The 25,328-nt window shown below is 36.5% G+C and overlaps 1 protein-coding gene across 1 annotated transcript in view; it reads right to left on the reverse strand.

The window, feature by feature from the left end:
* The window catches only part of LOC149542729 (kinesin-like protein KIN-14B), a 219,735-nt gene that overhangs the window by 105,993 nt on the left and 88,414 nt on the right, over positions 1-25,328 (reverse strand). Inside the window, exons 11-13 of the mRNA XM_089797609.1 lie at positions 12,273-12,446; positions 11,956-12,102; positions 9,276-9,476 (exon numbers count right to left, since the gene is read on the reverse strand). Coding sequence (XP_089653735.1) covers positions 9,276-9,476; positions 11,956-12,102; positions 12,273-12,446 — 522 coding nt within the window. The remainder of the gene's footprint in view (positions 1-9,275; positions 9,477-11,955; positions 12,103-12,272; positions 12,447-25,328) is intronic.

Genomic DNA, 25,328 nt, shown 5'->3' on the forward strand with positions numbered 1-25,328 from the left:
TCTAATTGTCAATTTGTAGAGCCTAGGTTTGACTACCAGAGTTATGATACCATGTAAAAATTTTACAAATTTTGAACAACCAAATTTGCTATGAAGTCTTTGTACTTTGCTAAAGATGGTCTTTATCAACACCAACCGATATATGCAACATCCTTTAACTAATGTGTAATTCTGCAAATATATAATTCTACTAGTAAATCGAATGAGACAGAGAATGCTAAAGGAACAGACTTCTTGTACTTGTGTGTCCTTTATCCACATTCCTATCTTATATTTATAACGCACCCAAGAGACATGTCCTTAGAAAAGACATGACTCTTTCTAGGTCAGCCCTACACAAACCAAAGAGTATGTTGCCCAAATCAGCATCTCAAGAATAAACAATTTAGTTAGTATATATACTAACAATAAATATGTCATTTAGAACATTACTAAATGCTCCAAGAAGGACGTCGATTAGGTTAATACTATAAGGTATTTAATAGGTCAAATCCTTTCTAAGGATATCAATGCTTTGCTAGAGCCATACAATCTGTAGTCTAGATCAGTTATGTTATTAGAGTTATATAGGATTAACATGTACAACATGTAGATAAGATTGTTTCTTTGATCTTCTTCAATTTCTTATTCGAAACTTGCTAATTTTGTATTCTTGTAAATTCTTTATAATGATCCTTCTGATCATTTGTTAATACAAAAATATTTTACCAATTACTTCTCAGTAGTAACCTTCACCAAATGCACTCAACAATTTCTTCTTTACTCACCACCTCAATGTATAACTCCCCAACATCCTCTGCTAATACATCTACAATTTTTTCTTCAAACCTGTTGTTTCTAGGATCGCTGCAAATTTACTAACAATTACCATTGTATTGATTGTGTTCCAAATGCAAATGAAGGCTTATAAATATGAGAGGAGCCATGTCTCAAGAAGAGACATGTCTCATGAAGAGATATGTCTCTATGGGTTAATCATCACTAGTTAACATATTAATATAATAGTAATATAAATAACCAAATATATAATATATTATTATATAATAATATAATATATAATATATTATATTATAAGAAATTTATCTTAAAGGTGATCTACCATCAACAAGGTATCTCATGTATAAAATCAATCCGACAAAAGCTACAACCTTAACACTCCCTCTTAGCTAAGGAGGATTTGTAGAACACATTATGCTCTCAAATATATGAAGAGATATCATCTCAATATGATATTCAATTCACTATGAAGCTAAATTTCTCACCTTTCATAACACACAATTGAAACAATTTCCATAACTTTAATACAAGCTTAAACACCACCTTGAGTGTGGTCTATAATAGTAACTATGTCATGGTGTCCGGCAATATCTGGCCCAAAGAACCATAACAAGTTGGTTATCATGGTGTCCGGCAAAATCCGGCCCAAAGAACCATGATGAGTTGGTTATCATGGTGTCTGGCAAAATCTGGCCCAAAGAACCATGATAATACTTGCTCCAATACATCTAGCACATTTAGGTGCTACAAGCCAATGTAGCGTATCTAAGAGATAGGTCAAACTACTGATAAGGTCGTCACCTTACAATAGTGACCTTACATACATGAAAGATTGTGACCATTCATTACATATCATATGTGAAATAGTAAACACCATGAACCAAGTCAAAAGGCAGTACAAAGGCTTTCACTTCAATTCTCTCTCACAAAGAAGAATGCATTACAAGGAATTTCACCGAGAACTCCTCATAGAGAAGATATCATTTACAAAGGATTGCACCTCAAAAACTCTCCCTCTGAACAATGATCCTGGGAAATCAGGTCTAGTAGTTACTTCCTTAGAGGCTCTCTTCCCCCCAAGGATTCTTGTCAGACTCACTCTGAATCTGATATCAATTTTCTGTTTTTTTGGTGATAAGTCATCGCTTCCTCATGATATACATAGGAGTATGCCCATCAAAATCATGCAATCACACATATGTATTTCTAGAGTCCCTCTGAGTATCAATCTTCTAAGCTCTTGTGTTGCTTTAAAAGAAGCATCATACTCCCTCTTAATGTATAAGGCTCTCACAATCTCAATAATCAAAGATGTTTGCTTCAAGAGCCTCCCTTTATCCATCTTGTTCATCAAGGTCTTTCGAGCTACTATCATTAGATTGAGTCTACAAAATATTTGGTAACATATGTAAAGTACCAACCTTATTTTCCTGTAAGAACATCCTCAAACATAAAGGAAAATATCAAGGCAAATAACCCTTATAGTATGTATAGAATTACAAATAAGAGAGAGACTACAATGAGTAGATAAATGTAAAAAATAAAAATACTTATCTGCACATGAAAATTCAAAAAATTTCTTAGATTATTTGAGAATGGAACATCTCCCCTCTAAAAAAGGTTCAAGTGGGAATGTAACATTGGCTATTATTCCCCCCACAATGTAAAATTCTCACTCATATTGTTGAACAATTTTGTATCAAATATGACAACTCCTTTCTAAGTTCCATCTTGCCCCTTTCATCCATTGAAGGTCCAAACATTCATTTAGCTTAACAGTAGAAATGAACATGTCCTTCCATTTTCCCAAACTCGTCCAAAATACGCCAATATCTTGATTGAGTATGATTGTGCCACATGAACGAATTTACAACTCATACATCGAGTTTCATTCATCAAAGAGAGACTAGTAGATGGTTCAAATGAATTCTTAAAAGCTTCATTAACGTTTCACGACAACTCAAATTTCCTTTGTTCATGCAAAGATATTTGTTTGATCTTTTGATTAAACCTATATTATGCACATCTTGCAATTTGTGTATTCCAAATTTATATCATTAGTGAATGCATCACAACGTGGTTTACTCCTTCTGAATTAATATGATCAAGATCACCAAAGGTTGACTAAATCATATCCTCTATATGTTCCCTCTCTTTTAATGTTGCCTCAAATGTTAGCCTCCCTCTAAATCTCAATCTCCATCTTTTTCTTATCAGAGCATATTCGAAGGAAAAGAAAAGATCAAGGAAAATATATATAAAAACATAAATAGTGAGTAGACAAATGTGCTATTTAGAATTACATTAAGCATTTATTCGTAAAACTCAATAATAATAACTACTTATATGTATAATTTCATAAACTACCTCCATATGAATTGAATAAAAGATGCCAAATACTTATCTACACATATCAAAGTTATCTCAAGTTTCCAATGATACATTATACTATTATGTTGCTTATAACATTTGATTCATAGCATCAATTATTAAATAGCTTCTCTAGATTAATATAAATTTTCCTTTAACATACTTATAAATATAATATACATATACATACATATATATATATATATATATATATATATATATATATATATATATATATATATATATATATATATGCAAATTTGCTCCAACATATAAACATATTATATGAAAGTAAAAATAATAATGTTCATACCTTATCAGGCCCATTACCTAAGACTTCACCTTTTAAATATGACTTTACCTTTATAAATGGGACTAGGTGAATTGGGGACATTAGTTGCAATTTGAAAAGTTTTGTGACTTGACCTTGTTCACGCGAGCAACTTTCCTGTCAGTTGGTGACATGGTGGGTGAATGGTGACTAAATTGCTATTCACATTAATTCCCCATTCCTATTTCATTCACTCCTCTTCTTACTTCATCTTATTGGTGCTAACTTCAATGCTGGCTGGGATTTGTTTTCCTTTTTTTCTCAAAACACAAACCGATGTCTCTTTTGACCGATCACACTCTAGATTCGAACGTGCAACCTTCCATCTATGATCGCAAGGCTTACATAACTATTTACGGAATTAAAATTATCTTAGACTTTTTCCACATGTATTGTGACCTCTCGTAACCATGTTGATTTGCTTAGTAATGTTTGTATTTTATTTGGAAAGTCTGGATTAAAGTCAAATTTTCTCCTTGTACGCTAAGAACACTGTCTCAATAGCTAATTGTCCCATCTATGAGTATTGCCTTCACAATTCCTTAATTCAAAGGTATAATCTTGTCGATGGTTTTCCAATTTATATTTATCTTTTGATGATCACTAAAGCAGATCTATCTTAAAATATTTGTGTTGTCTATTCTCTGTAATCGCTCCTTGTATTGTTGTTTTGTTTAACTCCTCATGCCGTCTCTTTGCTCCCAAGTATCAACTTCAATCTCTGTGAGTAGCTCTTCTTCATATGAACAGATTCATTTTCTAACCTTCAATCAAATTTCAAACCCTTCTATACATATGCTTGTCAATAGTTATTGTCTTTCAATGTCTTAAGAGCCCACATATAGTTATTTCTAAATTTTCAGCATGGAAGGGTATATATCTTCTACATTTCCTTATAGATTATAGACATTCCTTTTACTCCTTGTTTGTGTCATCACTGACTGGATTGATCCTTTGTTCTTCCTTCTCCATATATCAATGACCATTATCCTTACTTAGCGTGGTTTGTATTGATATCCTTCGTGGCTTGCGACATTTCAAGTGTCCTCCACATCATTTTCTCCCTAGTCAATTTACTTCTGCATACCTCTACAATATTTTCTCATACCCGACTACCAAAGACTCAATCGATTGCCTGATTATTGACTGTATGCTGACTCTATATCTAGTCTTATGTAGGAGATTTTTCTTTTCTCTGACATATTAGATAAGCAATTGTAGTTATTTAGTTGTAAACTACTAGTTGTTTTACTTTCAAACCTTTCAATTCGGCATTGTCTTTCCAAGCTACTAAGCATAAACGATACCACTATCATTTCCCCTTTTATTAATTTTGCTAACTATGTTTGAAGAAAATGATAGTTACGTGTTCATTAAATTTTATTCACCATATTTGTCAAATACAATCCAAAATATGAAGCGTATGGAAGACATCGTGTGATTCGTGTTTCTTCCAAATCATCATGAAGACATCACGTGATTCAGAGAGTTGTTCCAATACATGCTACATATAATTCACTTGTCCATATATTGGAATGTTCAAACATTCTCGCAAGGATGTGGTTCACGATCTCCTACTTATTGGTTCTGAGTGACCTACACCATATCAGATATACCCATCGAAGTTGAATATAAAATTCATTGACACCTATTTCTTGTTTGATTGATATCGTTGCTCTATTTGCAAACTTGGATTGAGCATAGCATGTTCAATGGATATTTCCCGAAATATTCTCTTGTTTCCACATATTTTACAAAGATATCCTCCCGTATATCCCCTTCTATTAAGTATTCCTTTTTCCGATTCTTGAATTCATGTCAGGTTTCAAAGCGCTCAATACTTCAAACATTGTCTTCGCTGGTAATTTGATCATTCCATAATCTAGGAATAGAAGGTGATTTGCATCGTGACTATCTTTCTCTATTGATATAAATGTCTTAATTTTCATGTCATGATTTAGGATATTCTTTTATATTCTTGCATTTGCAACTAGGCTCTGATATCATGTTTCTAGGATCACTGCAAATGTACTAACAACTACCATTGTATTGATTGTGTTCCAAATGCAAACGAAGGCTTATAAATATAAGAGGAGACATGTCTCTACGGTTAATCATCACTAGTTAACATATTAATATAATAGTAATATAAATAACCATATATATAATATATTATTATATAATAATATAATATATTATATTACATATATAATATATATTATATATATAAGATATTTGTCTTAAAGATGATTTACCATCAACTAGGTATCTCATGTTTAAAATCAATCCGACAGAAGCTACAACCTTATAAAAACCAAGCACTCTATGCTTTGTTGCTCCACTCTCTACCATCCTTATGCTCTCCAAATGACATTTACCAACTTCAGTTACATCTTCATCTTTATTACCCTATATCACTTCCCCAACACCACTCACAACTGTAAGCTCTCTTTTTTTTCCTCTTCCATGTCTTCCCAAAGGCATGTCTCTATTACGACCTCACTCAACACTCTCTCTATGTCTTCCATGTCTTTCCAAAGGCATGTCTCTATTACGACCTCACTCAACACTCTCTCTATGTCTTCCATGTCTTCCCAAAGGCATGTCTCTATTACGACCTCACTCAACACTCTCTCTATGTCTTCCATGTCTTCCCAAAGACATGTCTCCATTACAACCTCACTCAACACACTCCCCATGTCTTCATTCAGATATACTACTGCAGCTTCATCTTTTGCTGCAACCTCTCCATCTTTTCTAAGAGTTTCATCAATAAACAAACCCATCTCCTCTTCCTTCCTCTACAACACTATACTCTAGTTTCTCTCAAAACTCTCGCCATCCTCTTCATACCATTAATTATAAGTTTAGGCCTTTTTTATCTTCTGACAAAAACTGAAATTCCCAAAGGCTTTCCAACAACTAAACTCAACACTATACCTACATTCTTAAGAATTTATAGCTTTTATTGCAAGTTAATTAATTGGAAGTGATTGAATAAGTAAACGTCAATTTGATATCCATTGAATGAATAGTGTAAGCCCCTTTGTAATAACCAGTATATCCCATCAAAAGAATTAAGTGAAAGTCTACGATTAAGGAGGAATTTTGAGGTTGTCTCATTTGATCACACAATTCACCTCCATTGTTTAGCATATGAGAATCCTTGTTCATGAGAGACTTTGAGATTTGGTGTTTCATCTTGGAATACAAAGTATTTGATTATGTATGTTGTAGTAGAAAAAAACTCACATCAACAGGTCTCCACTCCCAAACCCCCAGTAGCAAGTGGGATCTCTTGTCCTTTGAGGGGGTATACCAGTAAAAACCAAAATCGAGAAGTTAGATAGCTAATTTTATCACAATCATAATATCACTGATTAAAGATGAAATATCATACTATAGTTATCCAAGACCCAAATGTGATTATTAGAAATTTATAACCTCTCCCCAAGTTTTAACTAACATAGGAAAGAGGAAGATGTAAACTGTTGTAATATGCAATTTACAAATTATGCTGAATGATGATGATGCTAAAAGGAAATGATCATAAATTCATTATAGTTGTCAACTAAATACTATATTAGGATTCCACATGAGGATGCTATTCTGTAGTCAATTTGCATTTAAATCAAGCGAATTCAATGCAAAACACTTTTGGACTCGGTTATGGACTCATTAAATACATCTTGTCGTTAGATATTGCCACAAAAAATGTGTTATTAATGAAATTAAAGCAACCTTATAAGTTGATGAGATTTTGCCAATGTTTTGCCAGGTCACATTTGCTTGGCTAGCCAAGTTTTTGTCAACTCTGAATTTTCAAACTTTGTCTTTTCCATGAAAATGTAATATAGCCACACTACTTTAAATTAAATTTGCTCTTTAAAGTCAGTGAAGTAGAAGATGCTTTGAAAATTATCATGATCAAACACCTTTTCGGAATTAAACAATTTCTTTTTTGTCTATTTTCACATTTGAATTCCCCCCAAATTATTTATGCAATGGAACAATAGAAAAACTTCCACAAAGAGACTTAAGATGTGTACAGGGAATCATGCATTTTGCCATTTAGCTTGTGAAGTTCAGTGAAACCATATTTGCATAAAAATCAAATTCAGCATGAACATAGCCTATTGAAGTAAATGTCCAATCTCTTGATCAGTTAGAAACAAGATTCAATTGCTCTTTCTTCAAATGCAGCAGAATATGGAACAAAGGTTACTGCAGGAATCAAAGCAATCTATATAGAGGATCCTTAATCTTCAGAATTCAACATGAATACTGATTCAACCTTAATGATTGACGTAACACTTTACATGCTAACCTATGGGTAGGAATCTTTCGGTTTTGCATATATGCAAGTATAGGGAGGGGATCTGTTATATTGGCATCCAAATACAAGCAAAAAAAATTTTACAAAATTGCTTCTCAATAATATGCAACTTTCTTATGTTTTACTTCTAAATTATTTTATGAAATTAAAATAGAAAAACTATCAACAAAACTTAATTTACCAAGTTCAAAAACGATAGAAACCTCACCTTTAGCTACTCCAGTTTTCTCAATATAAAAGGAAATGGCCAAATGGAAAATATTGGTTTTTACAATTGTACTTTATGCCATCTACTTCAATAAAATGATAACTTGAATTTTTAAACATCCTACTAGAAGTGACCTCAAACTATTAAAACTATTTTTGAGGATGAGAATACCTTTCCATGGATAAACATGTCAAAAAAAAAAGTTTTCAAGAGGGAACTAGTAACAAAATGTATCAACAGTTGACTCATTTGAATCATAAGTATAAATTTGAGTCTCAATCATTTAGCGTTGTCAGAAAAGCAAAGAGAACTTCAAGGTGGGCATATCCAGTCTTTTTAAAGACCAGAGGCAATGAAAACAAGCAACTGATAAAATTTTCACCAAAATAAAATTTACAATACAAAGGGGCTACAGAAAGGAACACAATGGGGTATAAATATGTAGCTGGTAGAAAATGAATAATACCTGCACTACCAATATAGGAAAACTGAAAGCTAGAAATAAAAGAAAGCATGGACTAAGATGTTTTGACAATGTACAGTGTTCAAGATAGAACTAAAAATCCAGCAAAAAGAAACCATATATAAATTTATTAAAACTGAATGTGTTTCTCTATAGTGTGCATCTTAGTGTATTCATACACAGTATTGTTAAGCCATTCTAAGAAACACTTTGAATTGATGTAGTGCTTGCTCATATTTTACAAAGGAAGAGATAAAATACATTCCAATTAAACAACATTCCAAACCTTAATTTAATTACTGGCCTAAAATATTTTTTCAATCATTTTTCAATAGTTGTAGATGTGTAAGTAATTTCCTTGTAGACCTCTAGCACTATATTAAAATGGAAGAAACCAAGGTAAGTGTTTCTTTTAAATTATATAGTGCTTGCTCATATTTAACAAAAGAATAGATCACTTGACTGCTCTAAATAGACAACCTCACCAACATGACTGTACATGTAATTTTGTTGTAGACCTCTAACTTTACACAATGTGGTATAAACCAAGGTGGTAGCATTATCCACAGCGAACATAAGGCTAAAGCCTAGATATATAGTTTAAAAAAACTAATAATAAGTATTTTAATCCTCTTGAAAAAAGATCAATATGAATTTGAGCTTATGCTTACAAATAGATTATTAACTGGTTTAGAAATTCAGAAAATTAAATGGAAATGGCAGGAAGATAATTAAAGCCTATCTAGCATGTGAAAATAAGAACTGTAACTGTGTTTGCACAACTACAAACCTCAATAAGCTTATCCCGTTTTGCAAGTTCTTCTTCTAGCTTGTTGGTTATCGATAAGGCGCTTGTATCCCTTTCCCTAGTATTTAGTGATTGGGAATTGCTATTATTTATAGACCCTCGGCCTGACTCAGTGTCACCCTTATCCATCCGCTTGATGGCATGGACTTCTGAAAGCTTACTTTCAAGCTCCTTAATTTTGGCCTGCACCCAAGCAAGTCGAAGGAATTCCGATCGACAAAGAATTGATCATGGAATAAGAAATATACATCATAGTAAACAACAATTGCAATATCAAAAACTATGTATCTAACTTTATATATCCATTTCAGGCACAACCGATAATTTATAGTATAAAACTTTTCAATTTAAAATCTTAGCTTTTTACATATTTTCATTGAAAAAATCCTGGTTATCAACCCATCGGTTTGGTCAGGTTTTGGGAAGTTGTGAGATTCGCATCAGTGGCCAAGTTTCCATTCCCAGAAGCTCCTCAGCACCTTAAATTGTCCATGGGGATGCTTAGACGTACAGAACAGACTATCATAGTGAATGACAATCTGTACTCTCTAGTATTATGAAGCAAAGCTCATCCTCATGCACAATTTGAATTCTGTGCCACGATTTACTCTTAGTTTACTTGAACAGGATGATCTCATGTGGTAAATCCAAAGAGAAGTCCCATACAGAATTACCCAAGTGATAAGATTAAGTAATGAGATTGAGTAAAAGTAAACAAATCTAACTCGTTGTGTGTGGAATAAACAAATGGACAAGTCTTGCAATTCTAGTGTGAAATTATAAAAGAGATACTCATACATCATGGCCTCTCTGATGGAGGTCATCCCATGAGGGTAATTTACATCAAAATGTTCCCAGGATATCTCCATCAAGGAATTAAACATAAGACTCATAGACAAGAACAATAAAACATTCCCAAGTTCACTATGAGCCAAGGAAAATAGAGATCATCCCCGAATTCATTCCCTTCATTCACAAATTCTTAAACTTCTCAACCCACAAGTAGATTTTCTATAAAAAAATTCCTTTCCTATGAATTATGATTGTGAGTATCTGAAATAACCATTGTTCCATGGAGTTACCTAATTGGGGGCACATGGAGATGAGGAGACAAGTTTCGGGAACAGGTGGACCAAGAGCCTGAATTTAGGGACGGCGAGGGGACGATAGGCAGACAGTGGTGAAGCAGCAATTGGGCAGCAGTGCTGATACACAAATTAAGGTGAATTGAAATCCTCAAGGTAAAATCTGCAAACTAGTTTTCATCAAGTTAAAGGTTGCAATCGGTATTTAATGGCATGTTCTATATAACAAGTGACCCAAGGGCAGTGGTAGAGATGGTAATGTTGTGGGAGGAAACTTCCCCCAATTCCCCAAGTCTAAGAAACCCCCACATACAGGAGAGGTGAGGGTTTTTTGGGGAGGATGTATCCCCATAGAAAAATGGAAATAATACTTCTGGTTGAATCACTATGACCAATGGTGAGCATAAATGGAAATAGCGCCAAAAATGTAGAGCCTTCCTAAATCTTCATTAGATTATTTTAGTTAAAAAAATATTATAAATCACATATGCTAGAGTACAAGAGATATAAAATACAAAAGAGTTAAAATCTTATTGTATACATATGTTATAATACTAGACACACAACATTAAAGGTGCATATACTATAAGCATTAACAAAACCACATGGAAATGAAAGGGTTTACTTCTATGTATGCTACACGCATGATCTCTAACATGTATAGGCATGAGCCATAATTATACATCTCAAACATCTCACCTCAACGATTGCAAGCAAGAATGCATTATGATAGATATAATGATTCCCCACAAATGCAATCTCATATGTATGCACTGCAAAAACTACAATCAAACTGAAAACGAGTCTAGCATGCACTCATACAATCGCTCAAATTTATAAAGATTTATTTTCTTTACTGATTATGCATATTGAAAATTGATTCTTTTCACAAACATAATGACAATATTTCTCTATACAAGTGAGATCCATACAAACATTTAATCCAACACAACACTCAAAAACCTTTTCGCTTCAATCACAACCACTAAAGACTAAAATGGGATATCCACAAATTAAACTGTTTGTATTACAAAAGACACTGCTCATGAGAAATTGCACAAGGTAGAATACCCTTCCTTTAGGCGGACATCCTGAAGCATTTAAAACTTTATTACATCTGTGGAGACATTTTACTTGGTCAGATATGCAAAACAAACCATTTATCATTCAGACTAAACTACTACTGAGTCATAGATAAAGGTTATTCACTCTTTCCGAATAGAGGACATATTGGAGTAATTAGGCCTCTGTGGCATTGCTGAAGACACTTCTCAGATTAAAATCACTTGGGGTATTATATTATGGTAATGGCCAACTACCATGACCAGTCAGTGTTATTTACAAATACATTATCTTCAAAACCCCAATATTGGCCTCATCTCCAACTCCAAATAAACCAAATGTGAAAAGCAAAGACTTAAAATATATCAAGCCAATCTAACACACAATATACAGGATGTTACTAGTTTAGTAGCAATTCCAAGACATAAGACGCCATTCTCCCTCAACTCATTTGAAAATACCAAAATCACATGATTGACTTAGAAAGCATTTATGAAATGTTGTCTCCACTTTACCTCTAGGGTTTGAATCACATTTGTACACTCTACCAAGTGAATTTTCTGTTCTTGTTCAACCTTCATCAATCTAGCTACTTGATTTCTTAACTGTGCATTCTGTTCTTTTTCAATTTTCTGCTGCTCTTGTAGCATTACACTCTCAGTCTGCAAAAGTGGTCCATCAATCAATCCCAACCATCAGATACTTAAATGATGGCTGCAAGTTGCAACAGTCACCTTGACTGCATATTCATTACATACTTAACAAAAATGGTTTGAAAATTTTGAGGAGATAAAGATATTAATAAAAGAAATTGCACTAACTACCTACCAACCTTTAGATCTGCCTGTAGTGCAAAGGCCACTTTCCAGGCCTTCTGAACTTCGCTAAATAATAGAAGAGATTGATTATCTGCCTCTTTGAGATGTTTCTTCAACCGCATGATCTCTTCCCTTGCATCACCAATTTGCATTTCTTTCTCGTATATCTCCTTCCGTGCATCATTTGCCTTTTAAGGACAAACCAAAAACATTAAATTTACGTCTATATTAGATAACACCAAAAATATAGAAAAAACAGACATACTTTTTTGGTCTATTACATATAGAGAGAGAAGGAAGTATATACTGCAAACTAGCATGTACACAATCGTAGAACATTCCAACAGACACATTAAAATTACAATAATATAAAGAAGGTAAGAAGATAAGCACCGATAACAATTACGACTGTTCAAAACAAGAGAATAGAGAACTTTGGAATAGCTTATCTGATTAACGTAATAACAGACTGATTACATTTTAAATGAAGGAAATTGACATAGTTTCTTACTAAACTTGAAATCATATTGAAACACATTTATACAATTGTCAATTCATCATATATAAATAAAAAATTTATTCAAAATAAGTTTTATAATCAACTGAAGTCTTCTCTGTATTTAGTTTTCAAATTAATTTTTTCAACAAATTGAGCATTTTTGGAAGAATAAATCTAATTTTCAGTGTAACACCAGCACTGTGAGACATCGAAATGTTGGGACAAGTTTCTGGGATGGGGAGAAAAGGGCTCAATTTCGGGACTGCAAGGGGATGGCAACGGAGGGGTGTTGAATACCATACATATAGTGGAAATGCTGTTTCAGTATAGCATATCAAATTGAAATACTTGAACATAGCAAAATTGCAACACAAACCAAAACCATTGAACATTCAATATAGTAACATAGTACAACTACATACCCAATAGTAGAATTCAATATTCAAATAGAAATTCAAATTATCAGCAAATAGAACATTCTGATTTATATTAGTTCAGAAACTACAACTACATATGAGTAGCACACTATGAATCATGATTAATATCAAAACAAGTACAAAACATTTGGAAACCAAAAGTTATATAAATTAGAAAAAATTAAAATTAAAAATCACTTTATTTTGACTTTGAGGCTGGCCTGGGACAGTCAAAGGACTCCTGGGTGTCCCCTGTGCACCTCGAAGATGTCTGGGGGTCCCCACCTTCCGGAGGCCTCCCACGGGACATGGGTTGTGGAATGGCGGAGGTACTCAGGTACTCCAAGAACCCATCCCAGGTGCTTCAGGATTTTTATTTTTTTTGGGTGGTGGGGGGTAGGAGGGAGGGAGGGGATCCCCTGAATTTCTTTTTGCATCCTGTCAAGCTATCTTTGGTAATCTGTAGACATGAATATGACATCTTTCTTTCCATTCCTATTAATTCTTTCCAGCTTGCCCGTTCTTGTACCACTGAAGTGAAATTGGTTTTCTTGCCCCCATCTCTACATGCATCTAAAATTTATTGCCTTCTTGAAGATTTCAAGAAAAACCAATCTTCACTAAAGCAGTGCAATAACGAGCAAGCAGGAAAGTATTTATAAGAACGGTCTCATTTCAACATCTAGAAATTATACAAAATAATTTGATAGGGTTCAAAAAACATATTCAGTCACAATACAAAATGCTGAAGAGAAAAATTTATCATGAAAACAAACTATAAACTAAGCACTTACAATAAATGCAAATATGAGGGCTCTGTAATTAGTATAGCTATTCTATGACAAATTCATCAACACAACTAAATCTTTAAAATAATCTCCTGGTTGAAAATTTTCTGTTCAGATTTTCACTGAAACAGAAAAATAGCCATTTAGTGTCATGAAAAGAGTTGTGTGAATGCTTGAAAATGGTGAGAGTCAAATACAAAATATGCAAGAGCTCTTCAACCTATGTCCATTTTCTCTAACAACATGGTCCAGAACTTACCCTTCAACCTTCAATACTTACCTCGAGTGATAAAGCCAGGCATGCCTAAGTGAACACAAACATCAGAGAAGAGGAACTCGGTTCTATCTCTGCCATCTAGAGACTTTATGCAACAAATGAGAAAAAGTATCTTGCTAAACTAGCCCAAAAAAATGAACAATCATACCCTTTCATTGACATGGAAAACCTCCTACAAAATCCATAGATATTATCTCCCAGGGTCTAGGAAGAGCCAGTTATGACACTGAAATCCCAATTTTCAATTGAGATTAATTTCTTCTATACATTCCTATCTTTGCCTATCAATCCATTCAAGTTTATCCACCCACCCACGGGCAGCTGGGTGGGAGGCCCTTGAAATAGTAGGGGCTCACCCCACTTTACAAAATAAGGTATCCGATCCTCTAATTGCCAAACATACCCTTGCAAATGTGCAACGTAGTTGGAACATCAAAGTAACAAACAAATTCTGAAGTCAGCTCTAACTACTCAAGCTATTCCTTCTACAAGCACACAACTTTCCTATCTTGCAAAATCAAATTATCTTATAGATATAATAGTCTTCCTAGGACTGAAACAATTTTCGCCCCATTGTTGTCGGTAAAGTTATAAAATAGCCGACAGGTAAATTATCATGTTGTCTGTAATTATTATGTAGCCGACGAATAGAACTAATTATTTCCGAATGGGCGCGACGGTTGAGTCACCCCTTCGGGATGGTATATGTACACCGTCTGAAATAGACTTTGGATGATGGTTGTAATAATCATTGGAAGCACTATATAATCTCTTCGGTATATATGCGAATAATAAAAGGAGTACTGTTGTGTTACATGTTCTTGTCTATTGTCTGCATGCATTAATAAACCATTTACCCCGTACAGTAAACATTTGGCACCATTACCCAATGGACCTAGAACGAAGGCAGAGGAATGAAGACTAATGCCGAATCAGCTGAACAAAAATAAGAATAAGCTAAAGGAAAAAGATGAAATACGCACTGCACAAGGAAATTTAATTTTGGCACAACAACCGAACGCAGACGAAGGTTTCAGCAAATTGCCGACGGACACCGAAGCACCGAGAAATTGTTGGAAGAGGCTCGAAAGAGGTTAGATTTGGTGGAAGAAGCAAGGGAGGAATTTCTTAACCTGTATACGCTAAAAGAAGAGAATCCAGATGAAAGGGAATTAACTCGCACGGCTCAGAGTGCCGAGGGAGCACAAGCGTGGAGTGAACTCTTCGTCCGCGATACACTTCCGGAACGGACAACTTCGCTTAACGAAGACATTTTTTCACCACATAGCATGGCTATGGGAAATAAAACGACTGTCTGAAACAGCCCGGGTGTTCAGAACAAGGTGTGTAGAACAGCGCGAGTTTGCAAAACAGCGCGAGTGTGCAGAATAGCGTGGGTGCGCAGAACAGCGTGGGTACACAAGTACCTCCAACTCGAATAGTAATGGCTGGACCAAAAGAAAAATTGCCAAAGTTTGATGGTGATGGAACGGCCGATCCAATCAGACACTGTAAGACATGCGAAACAATTTGGACAGCGAATGGCATAATCGACACAGATGAAATGGTCTGACAATTTCCAGCAACCCTAAGAGGTGTAGCAATTGATTGTTTTGCCGACATGGATCCCCAAAAATTAACTTCCTGGGCAACAGTTAAAATGGAGTTTATCACCAAGTTTGAATTGTTAAGAGACGACAATGAGATTGTAGCAGAAATCTACACCACAAAGCAAGGGAAAAATGAAACAGTCCGTGTGTATGCCAGAAAATTAAAAGAATTAATAAATAAAATGGAAAGTAAGCCGGTAGATGGGCTGAAAAAGCAATGGTTCATTGAAGGACTACACCCGGAGTTGAGGAAAAAAATGAAGATTGTGCCACCATCATCATACACCGAAGCGTACAATCAAGCAATGGACTTAGAGAGTGAACAGAAAACAAAAAAGAAGAAAAAAAATAGCTCATCTGACTCAAATGACTCGTCTTCAAAAGAAGATAGCAGTGGTGACGAAAAGGACAGTAAGAAGGTCCGAGCTCTCCAGAAGGATATGATCAGAATGAAAGAATTTAAGAATATGCAGAAAGAGACGAAGGGAAACGAGCTACGGTGCACAGAATGCAAGACAAAAGGTCACACGAAGGGGTCTTGTCTGAAAAACCAATTCTGTGATATTTATCAAATTATGGGACATTCCACAAAAGAATGCCCCTTCAATATGAAAACAAGAAGGCATCAACAAGTGCTCCTGACACAGGAGACTTCCACGTCGTGAGGGAGCGGAAACACCAACAATGATGCTGCCACTTTGGGTGGGTACAGAAATAATAGAAGAGGGCAAAACAACAATACCAACAATAATAATTGGGGCTGCAACCGAATTTAGTACGATGCAAACGGCCGTGTGATGGTTCAATGTCGAGCATGCAATTTTTGAGGCCACTTTGCATGGAACTGTACATCAACAAATGCACCAAAGTTGTTATGCAGATGTTGCAGTCCTGGAGATCATGAAAATGCCAAGTGCCTAAAATCAAGAGTGAATCTGATCAGCATCAGCGCCGACGAAAAATAAGTCTTGGCAATCACCCGTAAACAAGCAAAATTGCACCCCAACCCGACGGAAGAAAAGAAGAGATTGGAAGAAACACGGACGGAAATTGACAAAGCAACGCAGGCAAAGAAATCACAATTGGAGGACACTACCGGTACCTCAATGAGGAATTGCACAGAACGGAACATTATAAGGAAAATATTAAAAACTAAAATACCAGTCAAGTTAAATGATCTGATCCTCGCAATGCCTCAACTACGGGCAACACTCATGAACATAGCTCCGATTGCTAAACTACCAAGAGAACATGGAAGGGAAAAGCAAAGCGGAGCAAGTGCAATGGACCCAATGCTGCTAGCCCTCACATCAAGACGGCATCCAACGGTCGTAGAGATGGGTATGTTGGGAATGGTCCTTTCAAACACAATTGTGGACGAAGGTTCAAGAGTAAACATCCTACCAGAAGATACCTCGAAGAAGTTGGGACAGCCAACGTTGTGGCCACCTAAGTTCCAATTAGTAACGGCGGCCCAACACAGCATTAAACTTCTCAGGGTCCTGATGGCACAATCAGTGACTATTGGAACATAGTCGTTCCTACTCAACTTTGTTGTCATCCCGCTGAAGAGGAGAGGATATAATGCCATTTTGGGCCAGGGATGGCTTGTACAAGCAAGGGTTAAGTATGACTGGAAGAAGAATACACTATCAATGGAAAGCAGGGGACGACAATTCATTATTGTTTTACACACACAAATGGTGGGTGAAGAAGTTGTATCATTGGATTCCAAAGAAGAGGATGAAGGAAAGCAACGATTGGAACCCAATGAGGAAGGAGTCCTACGGTTGGAAGGTGGATCAACGGACAATGATTTGGATTCGGTGAATAGCCTTTTCCACTGGCGGATGGAGGATTACAAGCTCTTTTCGAGCTACAATATGTTAAGGGTCGACGAAGGTAAGAAAGAAAAGGGAAATGAATGTCTGAAGGAATACAAAGAAGCAGAAGAAGGAAAGGCGGTTAGGACTGAAGCTGAAGGGAAGAACACACAGTACGAACCTAGAAAAAGGAAAGATTCCACCATACGGTACACAATAAACGGACCGCGCAAAAAGAAAATGTTATGTCAAACCATGGATATAGCAGAAAGGTGTCGGCAGCAAGGAAAACACATTATATGGTCTACACAAGAAACAAAGAGGAAGGGTTTAATAAAAGCTTCAACAGTACGGAGTGAAGGTTCTAAAATCAAGAATACAGTTATTGACAACAAGGATTGGCAACCGACAGAACTCATCGTACCAAGTTTCGGGAACAAACTAGCGATATGGAAAACCTGAGGGAGAGATCATGTAACTTAAATAAACTTGATGAGTGATGCTTGCAGACACAATGGGCCATGGAGTTGACCCAGAACAGGTGCAAAGCATGGCATAATAAACACCTAAAATTAAATAAGTTTCAACCAGGCTAGTTAGTGTTGAAGTATAACGGGCTGAATGAAATCAAACCTGGAAAGTTCAGAGTCAAATGGGTAGGACCATACAAGATACGGGAAGTTGGTGATAACGGGGCAATGAAGTTATGGATGCTCGACGGGAAGGAAGTACCGAACACGATGAATGCGTCAAAGTTAAAAATCTATCATAAAGGGAATAGTCCCTCCTCGATGAACAATTGATTTTATTTTTTTTTTAAGTTGAAAAAATGAAAAAAATAAGAGAAAATTTAAATTTAAATTTAAATTTTTTAAAAAGTTATAAATGCAGTGTACGGACATCGTACGGCCCATTTGAACACCGTACGACTAAAGCAGAGATATTAAAGACCGTTCGGGCATATCATACAAGACCATACGTAAGGTTGGAGATCGTACGGACATATCAGAGACACCATACACTAGAGAGAATAGGAGCAAACCGTACACCGTACGGCAATTTAAGCACAGAACATCTTAATCACCATAAACCAAAAAGGAAACCGTATGGAATCGACACCACCATCCTGTGCACACCGTACAGACGTAGAAATGAAATAAGAAGGCACATACAGCCCGCATGGAATTCGGGAATATTGAGTTTAAACCATGCACCATACGGATTTCAGAAGAGTTACCATACAGACGAAGGGAAGCCAAAACACATAGTTTGTACAAGACGCAAAACAGGTCGAACATGTTGTACAGCCATAGCAAGCAATCTTGAGCACTGTACGGCTACATACAAATGCCTTGTTGTATGACTAAGGGGGGAGCAAACTGAAGAGTACGTACTCGCCTGGTAGAAAACCATAAGGAAGCAATTAGAAGAGGAGCAAAAAAAATGATGATAAATCAAAAATGTTCAGACTGAATAACACATGATGCCCAAAGGAAGAGAAAGACATAAACAGGTAGTAAAACATAAGCAGTTGCCAGAAAGAGTGTGGGATCAGAAGAAAACCACAAAAATGGTGTATTCCATGAAATTTGGTGTGGCTTTGAGAGTGCTAATTTTGCCCCAGGACCCCGCAAGGGCGCTGTCCCTCGACCCTGCTGGACCCCCAGTCACTTCAGTTATCAATCGTGGGAAGTACGACCAGTTGATGAGACCTAGAGCTGCTACAGGCATAGAGTGTTTGTGTACCACAGGTGGAGAGAACAACAGAGCAATCCTTTCGAGAGGAGTGATACGCTTTGAGGCACTTGGAGTAGGTGTTGGACGTAAAGCTGTCTTGATGGATGCATAGAGAGCTTGGGAGGAGCTGATCATCCAATTGAAGGCAGTACAGCGACACTTGGCTCAGTGTACCCAGGAGTTGGAAGCAGAGAAAGAGGCAAGGGTGGATATTTTGTAATTATCGTCCAAAGACAACTTTTCTTTTTGGTGGGGATGATGTCGGTAAAGTTGTAAAATAGCCGATGGGTAGATTAGCATGTAGCCGACGAATAGAATTAATTATTTCCGAATGGGCACAACGGTTGAGTCACCCCTTTAGAATGGTATATGTACACCGTCTGAAATGGACTTTGGATGATGGTTGTAATAATCATTGGAAGCACTATGTAATCTCTTCAGCATATATGCAAATAATAAAAGGAGTATTGTTGTGTTACATGTTCTTGTCTATTGTTTGCATGCATTAATAAACCATTTACCCCGTACAGTAAACACACATGTGAATGCTTAACATATCCCAGAACTTCACACCGTGGCCATACCATTCACCGTATCTCTCATACAAAAGTGGCTCATTGAGCAAAGATATAATTCCCAACGTTAAAACTAAAGGGTATATTCACCAAGAACACATCCCTGCCTTCAATGCCCTCATCACCTATAGGGGACATTTCAGGGATGCAAGGATGAGTAGGAAACATTATCAACACATAAAAATAAACATGTTCCCTATGGCCCAAGCAATTTTGTGGTGCTTTTAATTTAAGAAAGGATTTTGATTAAAAAAGAGATGCGTGGGCCATGAAGGTTTGTGTCAATTTGAAGTTCATCATTTGGGGTTGTGTTGTGAGGTTCTCACACCATCGCCCCAAATTCTTTGGGGACCCCCTTTTTTTTAATCGCCTCAACAAATTTTTGGGTTGTCCAAAAAATTTTGAGTTTTGAAAATTTCAAGCCTTGGTACTTTCAGGCATTTGGGAGAGACTTAGCTTATTTTCACCTGGCTTCGCTTGATTTTCCAGAGCCACCAATTTCATCCTTAGGCTGGACAAAAATTTTAAGAGCAATATTTGGTAGGATAAAATTGTAGATTTGTACTTAGATGTTTTCTTTTGAAAATCCGGATATAACTGTGTAAATTTGAATAATCTTTCAAAAGAAAGAAAAAATTGTTAGACTTAAGTTTTGGAAAATCTCAAATTTTTATTTTGTTGAAATTGGGCTAAATTGCAAAAATCGATTTTTAACTCTAAAGGCAATTTTATTTTATTTTTATCAAAAAAATTCTAATTGGCATAGCAAAATCGATTTGGACAAAAAATTGCAAAAATTTGGCTTTAAATAGATTTAAATTGCCTTGAAAACTTTTTTGTCTTTAATGAAATTGGTAATTTAATATTGAAAAAAGGCTTTTGGTTAACCAAAATCCAATTTTAATGACGTATTAATTACTAAATCCTCATTAAATGGAAATATTGAACTTCTCCAAGGCATCATTTAATTTCTTTTTGCAATTTGGAGCTAAATAGCAATTTAAAAGTGCAATTTCCCATTTGGCAAAATTAAATTTTAAGCTAAGTATTTAATTGTGGGCCTTAATTTTGTTTTAATTTTACATTTTCTCTCCTCCAGGACCAAGTCGGCTGGCTTAGAGGGAGAGGGAAGTTGGGCATAAGAGGAGGCCTCTCTCCCATTTCTTCCTCACATTTCATTTCTTCCTCTCCATGCTTAGGCGAATTTCCTTGGGAGCAGATTTTTGGTGATTGGCGATTTAATTTCAAGGCAGATTTTCTCCATTCCTTGGCAATTTTCATCTTGGGACAGATTTCTTCTATTTTTTGGCAATTTTTGCTAGAGCAGACATGATTTGTGTGCCATGAGCGATTTGTGTAAGGGTCTGATTTTCTCCATTTAAGGACTGCATTTTTCATACCAGACTCAGGCAATTTTTGTTGGGAAAGAAGATACGTGAGAAAGTCTGATTTTTGCTTTGTGAACAAGTGGAGGATAGCATTAGATGTTTAAATTTCTGATTTGCAAAGGGTTTGAAGTTCTTAAGGTCAAGTCCTAATTCCGAAAAGTTGCTGTAAGATTATTGGTTAAGGTGAATTTTCATCATCTAGAGTTGCAAGGGGTCCTTAAGCTGACATCCTTTTTTCGTTCTAATTTTAGGATTGCTTCCCTTGGTTCTACTTGCCTTCTGGTCCACCACTCTACCATCCCGTAATAGGGCGACAATCATGGAGGATGTTAGTGCAAGTAAGAATCTCAAACAAACAAACACTAAGAAAGACAAAGAGGATATGATGCCCAAAATGCCCTTCTTCTCCAAAATGAAGAGATTAACTGACACCAATATCGGTACAGTGGACATGATACGGATGAAGGAAAGACTGAAGAAAGGACAAACCACTTTGGCAAAGAGGATATACAAAAGTGGAATTGTACATGCAGCAATTTTTCCTCCTACATTGTCGTGTCCATAGTTGATCATGAAGTATGCATCCAGATTTGATCTAAACAGTAAATCCATCATTTTTGGTGAAGGGAAGAGAGTGTTGGCCAACATTGGCGAACAAGCAATCGAAGAAACATTCAACATTCCCCAGTACAAGGGTATGACAGTTGTGATGATGGATCAAGCAACCAAATCATTTCAAGATAACCAAGAGGCCTATTTCACGCACCTAAAGTAGAATTGGATTCACGAGGGAAAGAAAGGTGTTAGCAGATCAACAAGGCTCACAATGGCAGATTTCAAACCAAAATATGGTGATCTCATTGTTCTTCTCAACCGGATCATGGGCCTAGCTCATGGGATGCAATTTGAAAACTAGATGTACTTCTTCATTGATGAGATTGAAAAGGGGAAAAGAAGGTTTGATTGGGCTCAGATCATAAGCAAGAATTTATAATTGCAACTCAGAACCGTGCAAAACCAAAGGCAATTCTACATAGGCTCCTATCTGTTCTACCTAATTGGTAGATTGTACAAGAGTCCAGGACTAAAGGCCTTAGGAGAAGTTGGTAGTGGACCTGGGCAATATTTGGTACATGAATGCTATCTGCAACTCCATTTGCACAATAACAAGGATTAAAAGATATTTTGTGATGTCTTTTCCATGAAGACAATAAGGATATTACAAGGGACACCTGCTAAGAGACTTTCATCGGAAGCAGAAGCAAGAATTAAGAAGTATGGGAGTTGGTTCATCCAATTTCCTCAATTTACGTACATTAGAGTGGCAAGAAGTACAGTTTGTCCTAAGAGGCTTCCAAGATACCCACCCGACAAGGTAGTTTTAATAGAATTGGCTAGGCAAGTTGAGCACTATGATAGAATGATGAGAAATGAAGGGAAAACAGGCGTTACATTCTCAATCATAATTGGCAATGATAGTTGCCCAAATCGGGCCTCCTTTGAAGCTGCGGAGAAGGAATTGGAATGGTATCATCTAGGATGGTATAGAGCAAGGCAAGGGTCTTATCAAGGTATCTCATGGAAATGAATTCACGCATGTTCCCACCATAGATTTTTAAGCCAACGCCAAAGATGACTTTCATGTGAGAAAGCTAGCTTTCTCAAGGCTATCGGTGAACATGATGAGGGCTATCAGATGGAGAGGCCTTGACATTCCGAATCAACTGGAAGATGATGGAAATGTGTTGAGAGAAGACTATGATACAATAGAAGGAACAAAATTGAATCCAGTGGATTGGGATGACCATCAGGATCCTTCCTTGGGGGTAGTCACAAGGGCAGTGGATTTACACACTGAGTCGTGGTATAATGAAAGACTAAAGAAGCTGCAAAAGCAAAGGATCCCCCTTACCTATGAGATGATGAGGCCAAAGGAGAGACAAGCAGAATTGATCGGACAAAGGAATGAAGGAAGTGGCCGGCAATAGGAAATGGTTAGAAATACCAAGAAGAAAGTTTTGGAGGTAGAGAAGGGCAAAGAAAATCTAGAGCCTCTAGCCAAGAGACAACACACAGCGCCATCAAGAGAGTATAATTGAGGCTAGAAGCCAAGAGGTCAATTCAAGTGATAAAGGGGCCGCGGTGGAGGTGAGCTCTGATTCGGAATCAAGTGCCTATAGTGAAAGCACCAAGTACTCCCCTCTCTTGGAGAACCAACAAGGAAATGATACGGCAGAAACTAGTAGAGAAGAAGATGGACCAATCGACATCGAGGCAATAAATCAGGCACCTAAGGCCATTGGTGATGCTTTGTTAGTCGAACCGAATCCAGATTTGGGGAGATGCACTACGCCACCATGGTTAAGGCAAATGCTTATGCCAAGAGGCGAAGTGCTAATGGCCCATACAGTTGAGGACATCCGAGGGTTAATGGAAAAGGGTGATAGCGAGAACCAAAAACAAATGGCAAAAACAGTGGCAAGGGTAATCAGGAGCGATAATGATGGTCACCGAAAGGTTCAGATTGCTATTCCAACAGTCAACAAGGCAGTGGATGAGATTGTGGCCCAGGAATACGAGATAGTGGAAAATAACTTGGGAAGGAATACAGATGATATGGAGTGTGACAAGGTCCCAGAAGGTATAGCATCAATCAAAGAAAGGTTAACAAAGGCAAATGAGAGAATAGTAAAGTTGGAGGCCGAGAACAAGTATTGGAGAGATTGCCAGCCCATCCAACAGCTGCACCAAGCAGCCCTTCCTCAAGACAGCGGGAGCAATTCGGAAGAGATATCAGCTCAGCTACACGAAGTCAGGGATTGAATCCATGATACAATCCAAGATGGACGAAATTTTTTGCCTTCCTTCATCTTGATATTCCAATCATTAGTGGTTGTTAGAGACAAGTTCAAATTATTCAAAGAGGAGTGGAAAGATTTCCTTCCCATCAAAGATTTGGTTATTCCTAGGCTATAGGCGTTCATTGGGCTACCAGAGGCATATTTGCAGAGGGTCAGGTTTGTTGATGAGAGAGGATTGAGTATACTTGAATCTTGGTTTGTTGCATTGACTACCAGATTTAGAACACTTGAAGAAATACATAATAAGATTACACGGCACAACCCAAGCGTCGACAATTCTATTTCAACCATGATGAGCGACATTGGGGTGGCACTTGATTTTGAGGATATCAAAGAAGAGGATGTCAACGAGACTGATTTTGGATCGAGGTTGGATGAGTTGGGAAAGGTTGCTATCAAGAAAAAGCATTTGGGCACCCTTTCCTCTCTCAGTGCTTTTATTGGATTTTGTGAAGGAATATGAGAAGGATCACGAAAAGATACTACAAGCAGCCAGCAGCATGTTGAAGTTAGCAGAACTCAGGGCGAAACACACACCTTGTCCTCCTATGGAAGAAGTTAACGAAAGGCTAGCTAAGTTCCTTGCCTTAGCTAAGAAAATGAAAGAAAAGGGTAGAGTTATTTTAGAAGATCATTTGATGTAAGCCCAAGTGGCAAATTTATTTTTCTTCTAGAATAGGACAAGTGTCTATTTCTGATTGGCCACCATTTTGGTGCCTTCTCATTGGTTGCCACTTTTTGCACTTTTTTCATTGGTCCACTAATGAGGTGGCAGCTTCTCATTGGCCGATGGGGTGGCAACCCTAATTATGGTTTTGAGGATCCAATCTGGATCACTGATCTTGTTTTGATGTCCATCATTCGTTGTATTTTTGGCCCCTATATAAGGTCATTTGCTCTCATTTGTAAAGTGTTGAAGAAATTGTTGCAAAGATATACCAAAATTGCTCTCTTTTTCATTGTTGCGATTTGCATGTTGATTAAGAACATTGGGTGTTATTGCATGTTTTCTACTTCCACATAGTTAGATTTCCTTTCAAGTTGTTAAAGTTGGTTTCATTTCAAGTTGTTTAAGTGAGGTTAAAGTAGATGAATA

The sequence above is a fragment of the Cupressus sempervirens genome, chromosome 8, assembly GCF_028749045.1.
Source record: "Cupressus sempervirens isolate cs-2001-9-10 chromosome 8, ASM2874904v1, whole genome shotgun sequence".
Taxonomy (NCBI): domain Eukaryota; kingdom Viridiplantae; phylum Streptophyta; class Pinopsida; order Cupressales; family Cupressaceae; genus Cupressus; species Cupressus sempervirens.